Genomic DNA, 19278 nt, shown 5'->3' on the forward strand with positions numbered 1-19278 from the left:
TTGGGTAGGAAATAATTTTAAAATACTTGCAGAGCCCTGGTTGGTGTGGCTCAGTGGACTGAGGACCAGCCTGTGACCCAAAGGGTTGCCGGTTCAATTCCCAGTCAGGGCACATGCCTGGGTTGTGGGTCAGGTCCCCAGTTGGGGGCACATGGGAGGCAACCACACACTGATGTTTCTCTCCCTCTCTTCCTCCCTCCCTTCTCCTTTCTCTGAAAGTAAATAAGTAAATACAGTCGTAAAATACCTGCAGAACATTGCCAACTGTTTTATAATTTGTGTCTGTAGCCTCTTAGCCCAGTGTAATGCTGGAGCCTGAAGCACTGACATTCTATTTATAGCTCTGCTTCTTCTGCTTCTTGCTGAGCAGATAGGAAGAAGGAGGTAAAAGTTTTGTCAGGAACCTTGGTTGTGTGGCTCAGTTGGTTGGAGCATCATCCTGTGCACCGAACTGTTGCTGGTTTGATTCCCGGTCAGGGCACATACCTAGGACGTGGGTTCAATCCCCAGCCGGGGCACGTATGTGTGGGAGGAGGCCAATCCTCCCTTCCTTTCTCTCCGAAAACTCAATGGAAACATGTCCTCGGGTGAAGGTTTTAAAAAAAAAAAAAAGGTTTTGCCAAGAGTAGCATAGCAATTCAGATCTTTTGTTCATTTTTACTTCGTTTTAAATTACATCAGTAGTTTAGGAATACATTCTCTTTGTTTAAAAGAAATACACACGTGCAGGTGAATTTAGGTTAAAGTTCTGCCAGTCTGAGTCTAATCTAGTCCTTCATTCTCCCCCCGCCAGGGGCGATTTATTATCAATTTAGAAACTTTTTCTTAATAATTCTGTACAGTAAATATACATGCACTGAGAAGGATATGTGGAGTTATTTTATAGATTGTTTTTTATTGAGCTTTGTTTTTAAAAATACAAGGAACCATCCTACATATGTTATTCTGCAGTGGGCTTTCGTTAGCTTGGGGGTATGACTTGAGTCTTTCCACCTTAACTAGTGCCTAGAATTTTACCTCCTTTTCAACCTAGGCTTTCATGCTTTGGATGCCCCATGGCTTCTTGAGGAGGTTTCCAGTGCAAGGGTTCTCTGGGAGGGTGGGTGGAGTCAGTCCTGCTGAAGTGCCCCCCCAGTGGCCGCACCAGGTACCTTCTCCGGAAGTCGGGGCCTCTCATTCCCTCTGAACTGGCGTGGTCGGGCTCTTTGATGGCTGACAGTCTGATGGGTGAACCATGGGATCTTGGAAGGTTTTAATTTCCGTTTCCCTCATTTCTAGCCAGGTCACACATCTTTCTGTGTCCATTGTCCATTTGTCTGTTCTTTTCTATGGAAAAAGAGGCCATTTTCTACTACTTGATTTGTAGTTTTTATGTGTTAATCTTTTGTTAATACCTACTGTCCATATACTCTGCCGTCATGTCTTTGTCTTTCATCTCGTGTGTGACCCTTTTGTTATACAGAAGTTTTAAAATCTTGATATAGCCAGGTTTATTGTTTCTTTACCTTTGTGACTTCTTTCATTTATTTTTATTTAACTTTTTTCAAATTAAAAAAAAATTCTATTAATCTATTTTTAGAGGGGGACGGTGAAAGAGAGGGAGAGAAACATCAATGGGGTTGCCCCTCTCACGCCCCGATCCGAGGACCTGACCCTGCAACCCAGGCGTGCATTCGAACAAGCGACCTTTCGGTTTGCAGGATGATGTCCAGCCCACTGAGCCACAGCAGTCAGGGCTGCTTTCGTTCTTTTTTAAAGGCCCAGACAATCTCAACATCATCAGTATATTCTACTTTCTTTTACTAGTTTTATAATTTTTATGTTGAGGTGTTTAATACATTTGCTATTTTATTTTTGAGTGGTACGGCATAGAGATTTAACTTTGAACAATCCATGTTTTTTCATTAATTTGGTTGGCCAAAAAGTTCCTTGGTTTTAAAGTAAAAATAAAACACATTTTTCATTTTTACCAATGAATTGTTCTATTTCTGGACTTTGTGTTTTCTTCTGATGTTCTGTTTGACTATTCATATGCTAATAATGCACTTTAAAAATGGCCACTCCCACCCTTACAGTGTATTTTTATATTGGCCAAGGAAGTCTTCCCAATTTGTTCTTTTTATCTTCTTACACATTTATTCTTTGAATAAGGTTTGGAATTGGCCTATCAAAATTCATTTTTATAAATCTTATTAAAAATCCTTAAAAGCCTGCATAAATTGATGGATTTGTTTCCACTTGGACATTTCTGTGCTGCCTCTCAGGGATATGTTTTCTTCTTTTGAGTAACAGAATTTTAATTTTACCCTCTTTGTTTACACAATTATATATTTTCATGCGTGCTAATACAGTTTTCCACAATCACTTTTTTGCTGCAGATTATAACTACACCAACCAAGACTTACCAGCTTTGGTCTCGACAAGCACCAAAATCAAGCCCTGAGCTGGGAAGCTTGGGACTCCTGCACACTCAGAGTTCTGGCAAATTAGATAATGATATCTTAAACGAGCCTGTTCCACCGGAGATGAATGAACAAGCTTTTGAGGCCATTTCTGAAGAGCTTAGAATGGTGCAGGTAATGCTTAGCTTCAGAAACAATGAATAAACATTCATATAAACAAATTTGCTTTATCATTTTAACTCTGTAATTTGCAGTTTTCAGACCTGATTAGTATTTTTTTAAGTATGGGTGTGTGAAGTCGCTGGCTTAGAGACCAGCCTCCTCTTGTTCTTTTAACTCACTTTGCGCTATTCAGCAAGTCGCTTTCCAGTGCCCTGGGGCTTTGCTTCTCTTACATGGAAGGAGACCAGTTTGCCACGAGCTTCCCGAACCGGCCTGATTATATGGCACAGTGCTGTATCTGCTAAGAAAACTAAAGTATTTGAGAGACCCTTGTTACAGATGAAATTTTAGACCGCTTTTGGTATATTTGAAATAACATGAAATTTGATTATCTCAGAATTCTGGTGATTTTATTTTTGTTTTTTAAGTTTTTCTACCGTCTAGTATAACTTAGAATGAGCCAGACCACCCCAAATTCCAAAATTGTGCCCTTTTGGTGGCACGGAGTCCTTCCTGGCGCGGTCACCCTGTGCCGCTCTGAGAACACTTCTCACACGTCTCAAGGTGGCTCTGTGGGGTAATCCGTGTTTTTAATGTTAATCATTTCTTTCCTGTGTTTAAAATTACCCGCTTTGATGGACCACAAGTGTAATTCTGAAATATGAGAAGTCATTAGTGTAGTCTTTTGAAATTGTTTTCTGGCTCCAGATTGGCCTTTGATACCTTTGTTCATATGAGGTTTTGGGTTTTGTTTTTTTAACGCAGAAGAAACGGTGGAACGTTTGAGATTTCCATTAAAAGACTTCTCGACAACTGAAGTTTTTGTGTTGCAGGAACAAATGAGTGCCCTTCAAGTCAAGTTGGATGAAGAAGAGCATAAAAACCTGAAGCTTCAGCAGCGCATTGACAAACTGGAGCATCATTCTACACAAATGCAGGAGGTAAGGCCGAGAGCAAGGCCTCGGAATATGAATCCGTCCCCCAAGGGTGGGTCTCAGGAAGAAGGTGACTTCGCAGAGCCCCAGTGAAGGCTGACTGGAGTTGTATGCTCCGCTTTGTTACTTCCATACTGCTGCTGCGGTAATGAGACTCACACCCCCGTCTGAGCCCGGCCCTCTTGGTCCACAGTGCACCTGGATCCCTGGCCGTTTTCCGGAAGAAAGAGGGATGGGCGGTTCAGGTGTGCGCAGGGATCCTTTCTTGTTGGGCATCCTCACTGTAGTTGATGGGAACAGCCAGTCTTCTTCCGGTCAGAGACTTTAAAACTCAATTTTAAAAAGAGAAACAAAGCAATGATTTGGAGAGTGGCTCCATGCCAGTACGCCTTTTCCAGCAAGCTCATCTCTTTCCCGCAGCTTTTCTCATCAGAGAGAACTGACTGGACCAAACAGCACCAAGAGCATCTCTCACAAATGCATGACCTTGAAAAGCAGCTTCAGGACACTCAGACTAAGAATGACTGTAAGTGTGAACAACTGAGAACTGTAGTCTGAAGACTGCAACTCAGTATCTCTTTACTCATATGAATGACTCTTGACCCTGTGTTTTTGGTTGGTTGTTTTTTGTTTTAATTAGAGAGCCAGACTTGAGTTTGCCTGGCAGTGGCAAGTAAGAATTACGTACCGTAAAGGGTAATCAGCTTCAGGGCCACTCACGGACAAATGACGCAACTGTTTGCTTCAAGTTTTAATACCGCTTTTAAAGTGAATCGTCCTGAATTCATAAGATTATAATGTTTTGTTTTTCGTTAACCATTCATTTTCATTTTCTGAATTATAGTTTTGAACAATTTTTTAAAAGGACAAAATGAAGCATAAATTAATATGTTGGTATATATTCATAGATGTGGGAGTATCGTCGATTCCCAGTTTGTTTGTTGTTGTCTTTAGTTTATTTCTTCTTTCATCAAAATATTTGCAGTAGTTTGTAATAATGCTCAAACGAAAAGGACAGCCTTTCAATTTGTTTTGATCTGAGAAGTTACCTAATTTTACTTTCAATTGGAGTTTCCTTAGAAGACCAGAAGTGTTTAACTCAATTTAGAAAGCCCTGACACATTTCCAAGGGGGTTTCAATAATTAAGGTTAGGTCACTTAAAGTACGTTATATACCTTGGTGTTTTTATTTTCTTATAAAGAATTTTGATGCACATTCTAAATGTAGAAAATCGTGTAACCTACAAGTCATGGACAGATGATATTAATTATTCCTTTTTTGGTAGAAATGTACCAAAACCCATGAGCACGGGAGAGGGAGGAAATAGAACTCTCAGTGCTCCTAGGGACCTGCCACCGGGCTGTGCCACAGTGACATTCTTTTGCTGATTGTGTGAAGATACCTATTGTTTTTATTTGCCTACTCTGTAAAAAATATGTGTGCATTTATTTTGTCTTTTAGTTTTGAAAAGTGAGGTGCATGACCTGCGAGTCGTTCTCCATTCTGCAGACAAGGAGCTGTCTTTGGTGAAACTGGAGTACAGTTCATTCAAGGAGAGTCAGGAGAAGGAGCTCAGCGCCCTTGCTGAGCGACACGTGCATGTGCAGCTCCAGCTAGACAGCGTCAGGTAGAGCCGTCACGGTTGGCCTGTGAGCCGGGGCTCCTTGAGGTGCACGTGCTGCAAACCCACCCCAAACTAGTTCAACCAGAAGTTAATTTATTGGCCGACAATACTGGGATGGCTCGGAGGTGACTGCGACTTCAGGGACAAGCTAGGCTGTGTCTCAAACAGCATGTCAGTGCCTCAGTCTCTCTGTCTCTCCTTCCCGCTCAGTCCCCACTCTGCTGCCCTTGGGGTTGCCTCGCTCTGTCCTATTGAGGGCCTTCATCTGTGTGACAGGGAACAAACAGGTGGCCTCGCTGCTCCCCGTTTGTCTCCTAGCACAACTCCTGTGGAGAAATCCTCGCTCCCAGCAGCCAGATGTCATCTCAGGGAGAATTGGAATTGGTCTTGAGTTATTTTGCCTGCCTTGTTTTTACAGTTTGTATTGTAAATACATAGGCTCCCCCTCCCTACCGTCTCCGGTCTATACACTTATCTTAGCAGCTGGCTTTTACCGCGTTGTAACTTACTGCTTCTGCTCTGCTTTCTGTTAGTAAAGAGGTAGATCCCAGTTTAATAACCTTCCGCGTGAAAGCTGGGCCATCTCTTTTGGGTGGCCCACAAGCCAGGTTCATCGGTTAGTGGTTCTGGGCTAAGCGCTGGATGTTGGACCTGTCACGGTATGTTGGGAAGCAGAACTGGAGGATGAAAACCTAAAACTCAGTAATAATAATCATGCGAATTAGAAGATAGTTCTCTCCCAGGGGGGTTTAACACCCTTGTCCAGATTGAAGCCACGTTTGCCGTCTTGAAAGATCTTTGTAGAGTTCGGGGACTGTGTGATGCATGGGTAGCGTGGAGCTGCCCACATGATAAGTTAACGGCCAGCCCCTAGGCTACATGAGGGTCAGGTCTGGAACCCCCTGGACTGGCATCATTCTAGACTGCCAGTCAGTAAAGCATGTCTGTTTGAAACCACGGGAGAGTGAATGAGGAAGAAGTGGCCACAAGCTGACAGCTGGCGTGCCCACCCGGTCTTTGCCATCACGCTACGCTGTGGCCCCGGCGGTCTTGCGTGTCCGTGCCCCACAGACGCTTCACGTGCCCTCTCGAGGCGCTGTCCTCAGTCGAGGCCTCTCTAAGTTGAGAGTGGTCTGTACCTGGGACCAAGTGAACTGCAGGTAATCTGGCTAGAACTGCATTTGATGTTTGTGTTTATCACTGTAAAAACTTCCCCTCATAAAGGTTAGAGAATGAAAAGCTGCTCGAGAGCAAAGCCTGCCTGCAGGATTCCTATGAAAACTTACAAGAAGTAATGAAGTTTGAAATCGACCAACTTTCAAAAAGCCTCCAGAGCTGCAAAAAAGAAAATGAGGCTCTGCAGTCTGATCTGAATGTAAGTTAAGAAAGGTACTGGTTATTGCCAGACTTGTCCCGGGCGTGGGAGCGCTCCCTGCGGTGCAGGACTCGCCGCCCAGCGAGCACAGATGGCCGTGTTGCCTACACACTGCTAGTAAACAGTTACATAAAATCTAATGTCACTTTGTCTTTTAGAATTTGATGGAGCTTTTTGAGGCAGAAAAGGAACGCAATAACAAATTGTTACTACAGTTTGAAGAAGATAAAGAAAACAGTTCTAAGTGAGTGCTATTTATCTTTTCCATTAAACTAGAAAAGCATTTACTTCCACTTTCTTTATCTTGTATTTCTTAATTATCAATACTCTACAAAGTTATTTTTTATAAAACATTCCAAAAATGAGGGTTTTTTTGTTTTTGTTTTTTTGTGTAAATGACTATGTAGAGAAACTTAATTTTGTAAAGCATTCAGTAACTAGCCATGGTACTTTTTAAATGAATTGTAGTGATCAGAACTCAGCGCCTTTGATAAATAAATCACAGCGTTTATTACTGGACGGTGGAGATTAACTTTTTATTTCTGTCTCGACTACTATTTTTCTAGTTGCTTTGTTTTTCTCTTGGTCCCTTAGTATGAATGCCATTGTCTTTCTTCCCTTCGTCTCAAAGTTCTTTCCCTTGGTGGTCTCTGACCCTCGCTTGCCCTCAGCCAACCCAGTGATGATTCCCCTTGTGAGAAGAACCTGTTTGTTTATTCGGCGGATGCTTGTAGACTTCTTCCTGTGAGGCAGAGTCTCCCCTGGGCCCCACTCTGCAGTGGTGAAGGCATCCAATTTATGCCAATATCTGGTTGGGAAACAGTTAACTTTTAGTTATTCGTTCAAACACTTAGTGATATTCAGCAAGCCAGGCATTATACTGGCAAACGCTAGAACATTTACAGATCAGGCAGTAAACAGAATATCCCATTCTCGTGAGTTTTACATTCTAGCCGAGAGAGAGAGGTCATAAACAAACACGCACAACATGCTTGAGATTGTTTGGGAATCCTGAGCACTTGCAAGAAAGATAAACTGTTGTGAGCCAAAAATGGCTTTTCATTCAATACCTGTTGAAGGAGTGGGTTCAGATGTGTGACCCGTCCTGGGATATGACGCCTGACACCAAGCCTGTGCCGAATCAAGTTTGGTTGCGTAGCATCGACTCTCTTCCTGGTTTCCTTGAACGAAGTCCTGAGTAAAAAGATCCCTCTTCTCTTCCAGAGAAATCTTGGACGTTCTGGAGGCTGTGCGTCAGGAGAGACAGAAGGAGATGGCCAAGTGTGAGCAGCAGGTACGTGCCCGGTGCGCTGGCTCTAGAACTGGAGCTCTGTAATTCTTCCCGACACCCAGAGGCTTATCATAGCACACGTCTCAGCTCCTCGGGAATAGAAAGGTGGGGCGTTCGGCCACTTGGGTCATTTTCTAGCTCTCTGTTTCTAACTCCCAGGTGACCGTTATTACAATTTTTTGGTTCTCTCCTAATAGAGACCACAAAATCAGTGCCTTTTAACCCATCTTACTGTTTCCAAGTATTTCTCCTAGCGTACACTGTATAATATGAACAGCAGATTTCAACTTCGTTTTTAAATGTGTATAGTTAACTTTGTGATTTAATTCCTTTTCTAAAGATATTTATTTTTTCCCCATAGATGGCAAAAGTCCAGAAACTAGAGGAGAGTCTGTGTGCTACCGAAAAAGTCATCAGTTCTCTGGAGAAGTCTAGGGATGCTGACAAGGTCAGTAGCGGGTGAAGCCACATTCCTGTGTTTTCTTTACAGATGCTGCTTTAACCTTCCCGTCCCTTGCTCTGAGGGTGACTGAGCGCTAGCATTTCTGTATGTGGCTGTGCCCCTTCATCTTCACGGTTGCTAGGGAATGTGGTCCTTCATTTAAGTTAGCTTTCCACATAACTTCAAGTGCAAGCTATTCTGTTTCTCTCGATGGCAGTGCTTCTAAAACACACCCTGCCCCTTTTACCCAGGATGCTGTTAGTGTGGCCCTTTCTCGCTGACTTTGAGTCCCGTGGTACAAAGTCTCAAGTCTCTGGTGTTGACCTGAGCTAGAATAATAAACAAAATATGTATGTTTAAGTGTTAAGTTAGGTATAAATTCCTTATGTCTAGCTCTTATTCATAAAACCAAAGCAAATGATTAAGTAAAATGGCAGAAATCCACTAAAATATAAATTGAGAACATCAATAATGTAATGTGACATACTGCTCAAATGAAACTGACTTCTGTTGTTAGGAAAGATAAAGAATCTGTCATTTAAAACCGATCTCCTCCTTAATGTCCCTGGGTGTGAAGATACTGTTTCTGTCCTCGTCAGGAAGTTGTCGCTGACCTCATGAGCCAGATCCAGGAGCTGAGGACATCAGTTGGGGAGAAAACAGAGACCATAGACACCCTGAAGCAAGAACTGAAGGACATCACCGTGAGTTCTGTCCCCACACGGTATTAAATTTGAGCCTGAGACACATTGTAGATGCCTCAGGAGGTCAGCAAACGCCTCACCGAGAGAGAGACTTGGAAACACTAGTTACAGCTCAGCAGAGTCTGCATTTGCGGAACCGGCAGAGCCTGTAACCCGCTGACGAGCAGGGCGAGCCCGTCTCAGGGGAAAGGTTGGGCCTCCTCCTGCCCTTGGGACGAGGGGAGGGTTTCTGTCGGCGTCCCCCACTCCCCTGCGCCCCATGGGGCTGGCTGCCGCCACCGTATTACTGAGAGCAGGTGTTTTTCACCGGTACCTGTAGGACTTAACCACGTTATTTGTCATCCATGCCTTTATTTTCCATCCCTTAATTCACAAGTAGTGATTGGGTTAATTTGTGTTAACCTGCTCATCACCCTGGAACTGGGACCCCTTCTTAGGTTTATTTCAATCTAAAAGTACAGATAAAGCAGGCCGCTCTTACATCACAGCTTTCTTTTCTGCAGTGTAACTACAACTCCGCCTTGGTTGACAAAGAGGAGAGCAAAGTGCTAATTAACAGACAGGAAGTGGAGATTCTGGATCTGAAAGAAACTCTCAGACTGAGAATTCTCTCTGAAGACATTGAGGTAACTGCTCACACACCACGGCTCCTCCGTCAGTTGCCACTTGTCAGTATGTCCATGTGCGTGTGGAGTTTATTGGTGAACAGGCCATAATTAGGGCCATTTTACCCAAAGGGGTTAGGCATGCATACAGAAGACTGCACTGTTATACTTTATCTGGCTGACTCATGTTTATCCGTTGGTGCTGACGCCACGTTAAGGTCCCATAACTGACCGGGGGAGGGTGGGGAGGGGAGCGCCATCAGACCTCTGGGGGGATACCTGTGTGCACTTACTGCAGTGCTTACCTCTAGGCCTGCTCACTAATGTTAACTAACTGCCTGGTTTGTCTTGGAATGGGTTACCACGCAAGCCAAAAAAAGAAAAAGTTATCACTTAAAACTTTCTTAACCTTTTAAAAGTCACACATAGTAATAATCTGCAAATAGTTATTGGAGAGCCACAATTAAGGAATTCTGCTTGTGTGGGGATTGTCCCCTGACAGAGGGACATGCTCTGTGAGGACCTGGCTCATGCTACTGAGCAGCTGAACCTGCTCACCGAGGCCTCGAAAAAGCACTCGGGGCTCCTGCAGTCCGCCCAGGAGGAGCTGACCAGGAAGGAGGCCCTGATCCGGGAGCTCCAGCACGAGGTGAGTGGCAGGGGGGCGCCACTCCGGATGGGGTGCTGCACGGGCAGCTGTGCTGTGGCTCTGCAGGACTTGGTTGCTCCCGGGTCAGACTGGCGTGGCTGTCTTCCTGTCCCGCTGAGCCTTTGACACGCGCCGGCAGGTTCTGACCGCGTGGTGAGGTGATGGCTGCTTCTCGTCCTCTTTTTGGCGGCTGCTGTTTTATATTTTGTATTTTTCCTCAAATGGCCCTTTGATCATGTGTGAAGCTTAAAAACAAAGCTGTTTTTCTTTTGTTTTTAAAGATTTTATTTATTTTTAGAGAGAAGGGAAGGGAGGGAGAAAGAGGGAGAGAAACATCCATCGGTTGCCTCTCACATGCTGCAAATGGGGCCCTGACTCACGACCCAGGCCTGTGCCCTGATCAGGAGTTGGACCGGTGACCTTTCACTTTGCAGAATGGTGCCCAACCCACCGAGCCATGCCAGTCAACACAAAACAAAGTTTTTTTTAAAAAAAGTGTAAATAAGTTCGTGAGGGAGGGGGAGATGAGAGGGTTATAGTAGCAACTAAGGTACACAGACACAAATGGAAGCCCCAGGTTTTACAATTCATTGCTTTAAAAATGGCTCTGTTTTAATACATTACTGCTTTTGAGTACTAATCAAATCCCCCCCAAAATGTAAAAAGCCATTTCTACATACCTTGGGGAGATAGGCTTCTCTCAGTGGACCATGGGTTCCATATTACTTTCTAACTTGTAACCTCACATCTGTTGATTTTCCCAGTTAAACCAAAAGAAAGAGGAAGTCGAACAGAAAAAGAACGAATATAACTTCAAAATGAGGCAACTAGAACGTGTGATGGACTCCGCCGCAGAGTACCCCCAGGTACTTTTCAGAGAAAGCCTGCATTTCACGAGGAATAAAGTTTTATGAGTGAGAAAAGTATGGAAATTACTAAGACTGCAGCTTGTCTTTTTATAGAAAAATATTTTCACTAACACTTTTTCTGCTTTTTACTGGATAAAAAGGTGCCAGTGTTTTATATGTTTTGCTTGGACAAGATTTAAACGAAGCTAAATAGCCTGAGTATTTTCTATATTAAAATTGAATCTTTACAACTTCACTTAATCAGGTGTTTGGATGAAATTTGATTTCATTTTAGAGCCCTAAAACACCACCTCATTTTCAAACACATTTGGCAAAACTTCTGGAAACACAAGAACAAGAGATAGAAGATGGACGCGCCTCTAAAGTTTCTTTGCAACACCTGGTCACTAAGCTAGATGAAGACAGAGAAATCAAAAACGCTGAAATCCTCAGAATGAAGGTAACTGGGTCATTGTTTCCAATAAATTTAATGTCTTAAAATACATGGTTACTGAAGATACCAAATTCACGCGGCACAAAACCCAGCGCAGACAGAAAAGTCTTCCCCTCGCCGCTGACTCCAAGCGACTCTGACGCTGTTCCGGAGGCTCCCGGCGCAGCCAGCCCCGTGCGTGGTGCGCGCGTAACCCGGTCTGAGCCCAGGCCTCCCTGTCGCGTTGGCCTTTATACGGTGGCATCGCCCCACGGGCCACACCGACCGCTCGCCTCACGGTGCCGTCTGCCGGTGAGAGCGTTCCCATTTTAATGGCTGACACACGGTATCTTGTTGTAGTTTCAAGTTTGTATTTTTCTTTGTAGGTGCAAGATTGAGCACCCTGTGCTTTTCTGTTTCTGTGAACTTCGTCCTCCCCGTTTTCTATTGTTGAACTTTTCCTTAATGGTTTGGAGGCATTCTTTATATATCAGAGAGATTAGTTTTTGTCAATTTTAGTTAAAAATACTTTTCTCTCATTTGCCATTCTCTCAAACTTCCTTCTGGTGTTCCTTTACCCAGGTACATGGGCTATGGTGTTTGCGTGGGAACAGTGTGTTTTGTGTGGCACTGAGGGCCGGGAGGCGTGTGGAGGTGTGTCTGGGAAGGTACTGTGTCCTAGCTGTGGGGGGTAGGGGGGTGTCGGTAAGGCATTGCTCGGCAGGGTGTTTTTGTTTAGGAACAAAATTAGCTTGCTATACCCATGGGGGTAAAGTATATGACGACAGTGTCATTCTGGCGGAGGGGTCGTTCCTGACCTTTCTGTTTCAGGCAGCTCAGTATGCTGCAGTCTTGGGACGGGGACTGGTACGCAGACTGGCATAATCTTGGTACTTCTGAAGAAACTGGGACAGGTTAAAAGAAATCAAATAACAGACACGTAGAAGCAAATCAAATAGGAACATCTTCCAGATGGTTATGCTCATGATTTTCAATTAGAATCTATTAAATAGAATCAAATAGAACATTTACCAAAGTAGAGACCTTTTGTCATCTTTTCTCATAAAGGAATTTTAATGAGTCGTGTGATACTGATCAGACACTATGTTTAAGATGCTGGGTATGAGACTGAATCACAGTTCCAGGCCCCCAAGAGCCGGTCACAGTCAACTTTTTATCCAGCGTCACCGAGTCCAGTGTTCTGTGTGTAGGAGAAGCTTAAAGAAGAAATACCTGCCTCAGTCATGGCCTTGGGGAGCAAAATAATGCCTCCTCTCGTGTGGTTTCTGAAATACATGATTTTGTGTGTTAGGAGCAGCTGAGTGAAATGGAAAACCTACGCCTGGAAGCTGAGCAGCTGAGGGAGAAAAACTGGCGCCTGCAGGATCAGCTGGACGACCTTAACAAGCACAAGGACAGCAGGTACGGGAGAGCCCCCGGGACCCTGGGCTCAGTCTTGGCCTGTCGGGGTGTCGTTCAGTGAATGAGGGGGGAACACACACTGGTTTCCCACCAGCTGCTTTTTTGTTTTGTTTATTTTAAATCATGTTTTTATTTTTCAACTACAGTTGACACACAATATTCTATTAGTTTTAAATGTACGGCCCACTGATTAGACATGATATGGCTTACTAAGTGATCATCCTGACAAATATTGTACCGACCTGTCCCCACACGTAGTATTAGACTAACAGTGACGGTACTTGACGTCCGCATGGCTAGTCGCTAACCTCCCGTCTGTCCTCAATCCCTTCCCTTCTGCACTTAATCCCCAAAGGCCCCTCCTACCAGGCATCCAGCAAAATGTTCTCTATGAGTCTTTTTCTGGTCTGCTTGTTTACTTTGTTTTTTTAGACTCGATTGTTTATACATATGTATTTATTGCCATTTTATTGTTTGTTTGGTGTTTATCCTCACCTGAGGATATGCTCATTGATTTTAGAGAGAAAGAGGGACAGAAACATTGATCGGTTGCCTCTAGTATGCGCCCCGATGGGGGATCAAAGCCCTAGCCTTTCAGTTTATGGGATGATGGATGCTCCAACCAACTGAGCCACACTGGCCAGGGCTTATTGTTTTTTTTTTTTTTTTTTAAGATCTTATTTACTTTTCCGTTTTTTAGAGAAAGGGGAAGGGAGGGAGAGAGAGAGGGAGAGAAATATCAATGTGTGAGAGAAATATCTATCAGTTTCCTCTCACACGCCCCCAACTGGGGACCTGGCCCGCAACCCAGGTGTGTGCCCTGACTGGGATTCAAACCGACAACCTTTTGGTTCTCAGGCGGCGCCCAGCCCGCTGAGCCACACCAGCCAGGGCTGTTCATATTTTGCATTTTTTTCTCCTTCCTTTTGAATCAGGCCTGCTGCGGGTGGGGTGTTGGTTCTCCCACAGCGGAAGAACGAGGAGCCCGTGACTTTGCCTCCTCTGTGACACTGCGTTGCTCTGGAGCCATTGCAGGGAATTTCAGACATTCCAGTACTTGAGCCAAACTGTCTACTTCTATTTAAAAAGAAGAAGGGAGCAAATCCGTCAACAGGATAAGGTTCAAGAGGTCCTGCAGAAAAAGGGAGACTTCCCTACCGGTTGGTTTTGCTGCGTGAGTCCTGGCTCCGGGGCGCAGCTCTCCGGCGCAGCCTTTCTCTGCGCCTGGGTGCGCGTGTGTGCGCGCTTTGGCTTCAGCTCAGGCAGGTTCACGTTGGGTGTGCTCATGGTCCAGCACAGTGTCACGGGCAACCACACCCAGGCTGTGTCCCCTCTCTGGCACTTGAAAATCATGTGACTTTGGACACATTTTTGAATCGTGGTGCCTCAGTTTCCTTAGCAATAAACTGAAGAAAATGATAGCTTCACACAAGGCATTTGAAAGACCAAAGGTAACGTGGGTGAAGTACTGGTTCCGGAGGCTGGCAAAGGGCATAAAAGGTAGAGCTGGGGTCCTGCCTGGGGCCAGCTTTCTGATGGCGCGGTTGGAGGTGACGGTGGCCTGTAAAACCGTGCAGCAAGCTGAGGGGAAGCGAAGGGGCCTCTTCGGGACGGAGCCCACACCAAACTCAGATTCCCGGATCTGGTGTCTGCTGTCCTGCTGTCGCCAGCACAGCCCCGAGGCGCGCTGTCCCGGCCCTTTGTGAGCATCAGGTGTCAGGGACGGTGCTGGTGGCTCTGCTGACGGCTGCGCCATGCGCGCTGCATGGCCAGGCTTCGGTCAGGGCAGCCGCACATGCGACGGTGGTCCCTCAGAGCTGAAAAGTTCCACGTTGTAACACAATGCTCTGCTCACGCGTCTGCAGTGACGCCGGGGTGAGCGGGCCTGCGGCTCTGCCAGCCGTGTGCCCTTAGGCTGCGTGGTACTGGGCAGTGGCAGGAAGTGGCTGCGCTGGTACTGTTTTGTTTGTTCATTATAGTCAATATTTATTTTTTCTTTGTAATCTGCCTCCCTTGCTTTTTATTTCTTTAACTCTCGCCTGCGGACACACTCATTGCTTTTAAAGACAGAGGACGGGAGGGAAAGAAGAACATTGGTGTGAGGGAGAGACATCAGCCGGCTGCCTCTTGCATGCGCCCCCCCCCCGGGACGGAACCTGTGACCTAGGCACGTCCCCTGGCCTGGAACTAAAGCGGTGACCTTTTGGTGGACGGGACGAGCCACACCGGCCAGGGCAGGGGCAGTATTTTAGACTAGACTTCTGCTTATGCAGAAACGGGGTGCCATGTCACACAGGCAGCAGCCTCATGCACCTCATGTTCACTGGGTCTCGATGGCACTTAATCTCGAGTCGTTTAGTGCAGAAACGGGCCGACAGCGACAGGCCGCGCCCTCTGACCTAGGGCCCCGTGGGCTGTGCTGGCTCCGTGCGTGTGGGTGTGCTGCCTGCCCCTCACTCAGCCGTCGGAAAGCAGCGGGTGCGTGGCTGCGCCCAGGCGGTTGGTTCTCTCCGAGGTTTATTGCGCATCAGAGATGCTCGCTTCAGTAGCACCCTCTTTTATGGGTCCCAACCCCCCTTCGGGGTGATTCTGATGCACATAGCGCACAGCGTGCTCCCGAGCTCCCACGAGCCCCACCCCCATGTCAGTCGTGTTGAGGGAGAGCGGTGTGCTCGGTATTCGGTCTTTTATCCCGACGTGGTGTGAGCGCGGAGAACAGGATGTGCCCAGGTCGTTTATGCCACCCCCGTGAGGAATGCTGTGTAGAGGAGCCTTACAGAAGCCTTTCCATGACAGGTCTGGGTAGAGGGAAACCGGAGCCCCCACCCTGCCTGTCTGCTGTGCCCGGGGAGCGGCTCTCCTGCCACAGCCCCTCGCCTCTGAAAACGCCCGCCTGCGCCAAGTCTGCCTCCACCCCTGCGGTCAGTGTGCGTGGGGTGCTGCACGCCCCGGGGTGCTGGTAGAGGAGAGCCTCCACAGCAAGGCACCCCGCGGCCCCTGACCCCGCTTCTGGCTGCAGCTTCCACACCAGCGCCATTCAAGGGACGTCAACCCAGCAGCCAAGTTCACTGGGGCCGGGGCTGGAACGGGGGCTGTTTGGGAGCCTCATCATTGCTGACGCCGGGAACCCCGCTCTGCAGCAACCACTCTCCTGCGCCTTCTGGGGCTTTGCGCCCTCGGAGGCCGCAGGCTCTTTGGCCTGGTGGTGGCCTTTCTCACCCTCTGCGCCACGCGTGGGCACCCTCCACATCCCAGAGCCCTTCCTCCTGCGCCCTGCCTGCCCTGTGGGTTCCCTTTCCTGCACCTCCAGGCAGCCAGGCGGTTGGCTCGGCGTGACGGGGAGGACAATTAAATGCTGTAGTAACAAGAAAAGAGCGAAGGAGAACTGGTGGGGGGCAGGTCTGGCGCCCAGCCTATTGGGCGGGTGCAGCTGTGTGAAGCACAGTCGTGCCCTTTCATGCGGGAGGACAGCCAGCCTGACAGCTGTCTCAGGCCATGGTGCTCCCACCCCTGGTCTAGAGCAAAGAAAACATCCACCCTGATGATTTGGGGTGTTTTCCTATTGAGGTCTCATTACCATTTTTATCGAAGCTGCCAGCTTCATTAAGTGAAAGAAACTACTGTGTCTTGTTTTCCTTTGAGAAACAACCTTTTTTTTTTTTTTTTTAACCCATCAGTGGGATGGTCCTAGAGAAGCCTGTGGCGTCCAGACAGGTTATCCTACGGTGTGTCTCCCCGGTCCAGAGGCTGCTCTCAGAAACCCAGGTTATCCTCCTGACCTGATCAGGCTCAGAGATGGATCCCAATTAATCAGCCTCGCGTGATGCTGATGTTTCACTGCGAACACGCTTTTCTTTATGTGGAGGATTTTTGCATGAAGAGATTAATGTCTGGTTCTCAGAGAATCCGCCTCCTGGTGTCGTCACACCTGGGAAGCCAGTGTCGTCAGAAACTGCCAGCTGGCTATGAAATCCAGTGCAAGGGGCCCTCAGGGGCCAGGACAGCCTGAGGGACCCTTCCCGTCCTCAACGAGGCTCCTCCCCACTGATCACAGCCATGCAGACTCCTGCACTGCCCATTCCCTCAGCCCCCTGGGCTCCCATTTGATCTTCAGATGGTACTGCTCTTGACTAAGTGTCTACGTTATTTTACTTTCAGCCGAGCCTTGAATAGATTTCTCGGCTTTGCCTGCCGCACTTCCATGTGGGAGGAATCCTCAGTTCTGGGAGGCACCTTCTGCCATCCCTGCGTGTCGGTCACATGTATCAATTTTGCTGACCTCATTGCATCGCCAGGGAGGTGGCCTTTCTCTTTGCACAACTTGGCATTGTTGCATGTAATAGACGTGAAATTGATATTTGGATATGACAGTGTTTCCCTGTCCTCCCTTCCTCATCTCTGCAGCGAACAGAATCATCCAGACAACCAACAGCTGAAGAATGAACAAGAAGAACTTAACAAAGAAAGACTTGCTAAAGTATGACTTCTTTTTTACATAGTGGTTTTTTATTGTCTGAGAAGTGCTTCTGTAGTAAGTGTTTATGGTTATACATCTTAGAAACTTATTTACTATTGAAATTTCTGTCTTTTCCATATCCCCACTGTTAACTTGGATATTCACCACCAGTACCTAGACACAGCAGAGAACTGAGAGAATTTTGTCTTTATGCCTGCATGGCAATAAGCCTACTGCTCAGCGTACCCACACAGCTGGCCACATAGAAGCAAGGACTGTGTGCCTGTCTGAGACCTCGGGGGGGGGGGGGGCAGCACAGAGAGGCATGTAAATAGGTGCCCCTTTACGCCGTGTGCAGCTGGGACTGTGGGAACGGATGTTGGTTTAGTTGATTTTGTTACTAGATAGGGGTGTGGACTGGTTACTCTCCATCTTTTTTTTTTTTTTTTTAGCAATATTAAGAACTTAAACCATCTTTTTCTTTTCTTAATCCTATAGAATAAGTTAGTTGAAGAAATGCTGAGAATGAAAGCAGAGTAAGTGCACTGGTTTGTAGTTCAAGTTCTTGTTGACCTTTTCTTTATGCTTCTCTAAGGGGGGAAATGCTTGTTATATCCACAAGGTAAGGAACTCATTTCCTTCTGAAGTGCTATGTGAACATAATGGATATGTACAAAATTGTTTTCCTGAATACCGCTTGCTTCAGGGGTTCCTCCCATGCAGCCATTCCAACTGGCAGTTGTATAAAGTATGTAAATGTACATAGCACATCCCGGAAGCAGTGACTATGCCCTGCCGCCTGAGAGGCACTGTGTGAATAAGCAATTGCTCTCAGGTATGGGTACTGTGCCGGCTCCGCGTGGGCTGGATCTAGAAGTTCCCATTCTAAACTTCCATTATTTAAAAATGGTTTGAGGATTTTGCCAAAATGAAAGTCTTGGGTAAACCAATGACCAAAAGCATCCCGCAGCCTGGCGATCGTCCTGTGCTGGCAGGAGGGCTGAAGATGAGCCGCCTTCCACATCCACACTCTGGGATCGGGGAGAACTGTCCTGTGATTATGTGTCTTTGGAACACCACTAAGGGACGTTTGTCCTCACAGCCTGGAAGAGGTCCGGACTGCCCTCCAGAACAAAGAGGCAGACTGCCTGCGGATGACTGAGGAAGTTGAACGAACCAGAACTTTGGAGTCGAAAGCCTTCCAAGAAAAGGAGCAGCTGCGATCAAAGCTGGAAGAACTGTATGAAGAAAAGGAGAGAACTTTCCAGGTGCGGTTGTGTTTACTTTTTCCTGCACTGGGGGCGCATGAATTACTGGGACCAGTCAGAATGAGACTCACGTCTGACTGGGTGTCCCGTGGTTCAGACCTGCTGAAGCAAACGCAGAGGTGTGCGGTCCCAGGCGCTGGGGCCTGGGCTCTGTCTCTTCATGCCCTCAGAGGGCGTGAACTGATGTTACATTTTTATTTTTTATAATTGACTTTAGAGAGAGGAAGTGGGGAGAGAAACACCGATTTGTTGTTCCACGTATTTATGCACTTTGGTTGATTCTTGTATGTGCCCTGACCAGGGATCCAACCCGCCACCCTGGCACATCGGGACGACGCTCTAACCAGCTGAGAGCTACCCAGCCAGGGCTAATGTCACTTTTTTTTAGAAATTAAGAGCAGCTCATTTTCTCCTGCCTGGGTGATTACCTGCAGGAAATGGAAATGTTCAAGAAGCAGGTGGAGTGTCTCGCTGAGGAAAATGGAAAGCTGGTAGGTCACCAAAACCCAAACCAGAAGATTCACTATGTCGTGCGGCTGAAGAAGGAGAACATCCGACTCACTGAGGTAAACTATGAAAATTTTTCTGAGTAAACTCACTCTGGTTTTTAAATGATCAATTATTGAATCACTTAACTGCTTTCTTTAGTGAACTTCCTGAA

The 19278-nt window shown here is 46.6% G+C and overlaps 1 protein-coding gene across 1 annotated transcript in view; it reads left to right on the forward strand.

The window, feature by feature from the left end:
* KIF15 (kinesin family member 15) overlaps positions 1-19278 on the forward strand; it is a 45169-nt gene that overhangs the window by 25232 nt on the left and 659 nt on the right. Inside the window, exons 17-34 of the mRNA XM_090284957.1 lie at positions 2379-2576; positions 3398-3505; positions 3920-4025; positions 4962-5127; positions 6349-6499; positions 6658-6743; positions 7724-7793; positions 8152-8238; positions 8832-8936; positions 9440-9562; positions 10044-10190; positions 10955-11056; positions 11334-11498; positions 12784-12893; positions 17298-17370; positions 17848-17885; positions 18452-18617; positions 19052-19183. Coding sequence (XP_090141083.1) covers positions 2379-2576; positions 3398-3505; positions 3920-4025; positions 4962-5127; positions 6349-6499; positions 6658-6743; positions 7724-7793; positions 8152-8238; positions 8832-8936; positions 9440-9562; positions 10044-10190; positions 10955-11056; positions 11334-11498; positions 12784-12893; positions 17298-17370; positions 17848-17885; positions 18452-18617; positions 19052-19183 — 2133 coding nt within the window. The remainder of the gene's footprint in view (positions 1-2378; positions 2577-3397; positions 3506-3919; positions 4026-4961; positions 5128-6348; positions 6500-6657; positions 6744-7723; positions 7794-8151; positions 8239-8831; positions 8937-9439; positions 9563-10043; positions 10191-10954; positions 11057-11333; positions 11499-12783; positions 12894-17297; positions 17371-17847; positions 17886-18451; positions 18618-19051; positions 19184-19278) is intronic.

The sequence above is a fragment of the Furipterus horrens genome, unplaced genomic scaffold (genome assembly GCF_987537825.1).
Source record: "Furipterus horrens unplaced genomic scaffold, mFurHor1.1.pri manual_scaffold_7, whole genome shotgun sequence".
NCBI lineage: Eukaryota > Metazoa > Chordata > Mammalia > Chiroptera > Furipteridae > Furipterus > Furipterus horrens.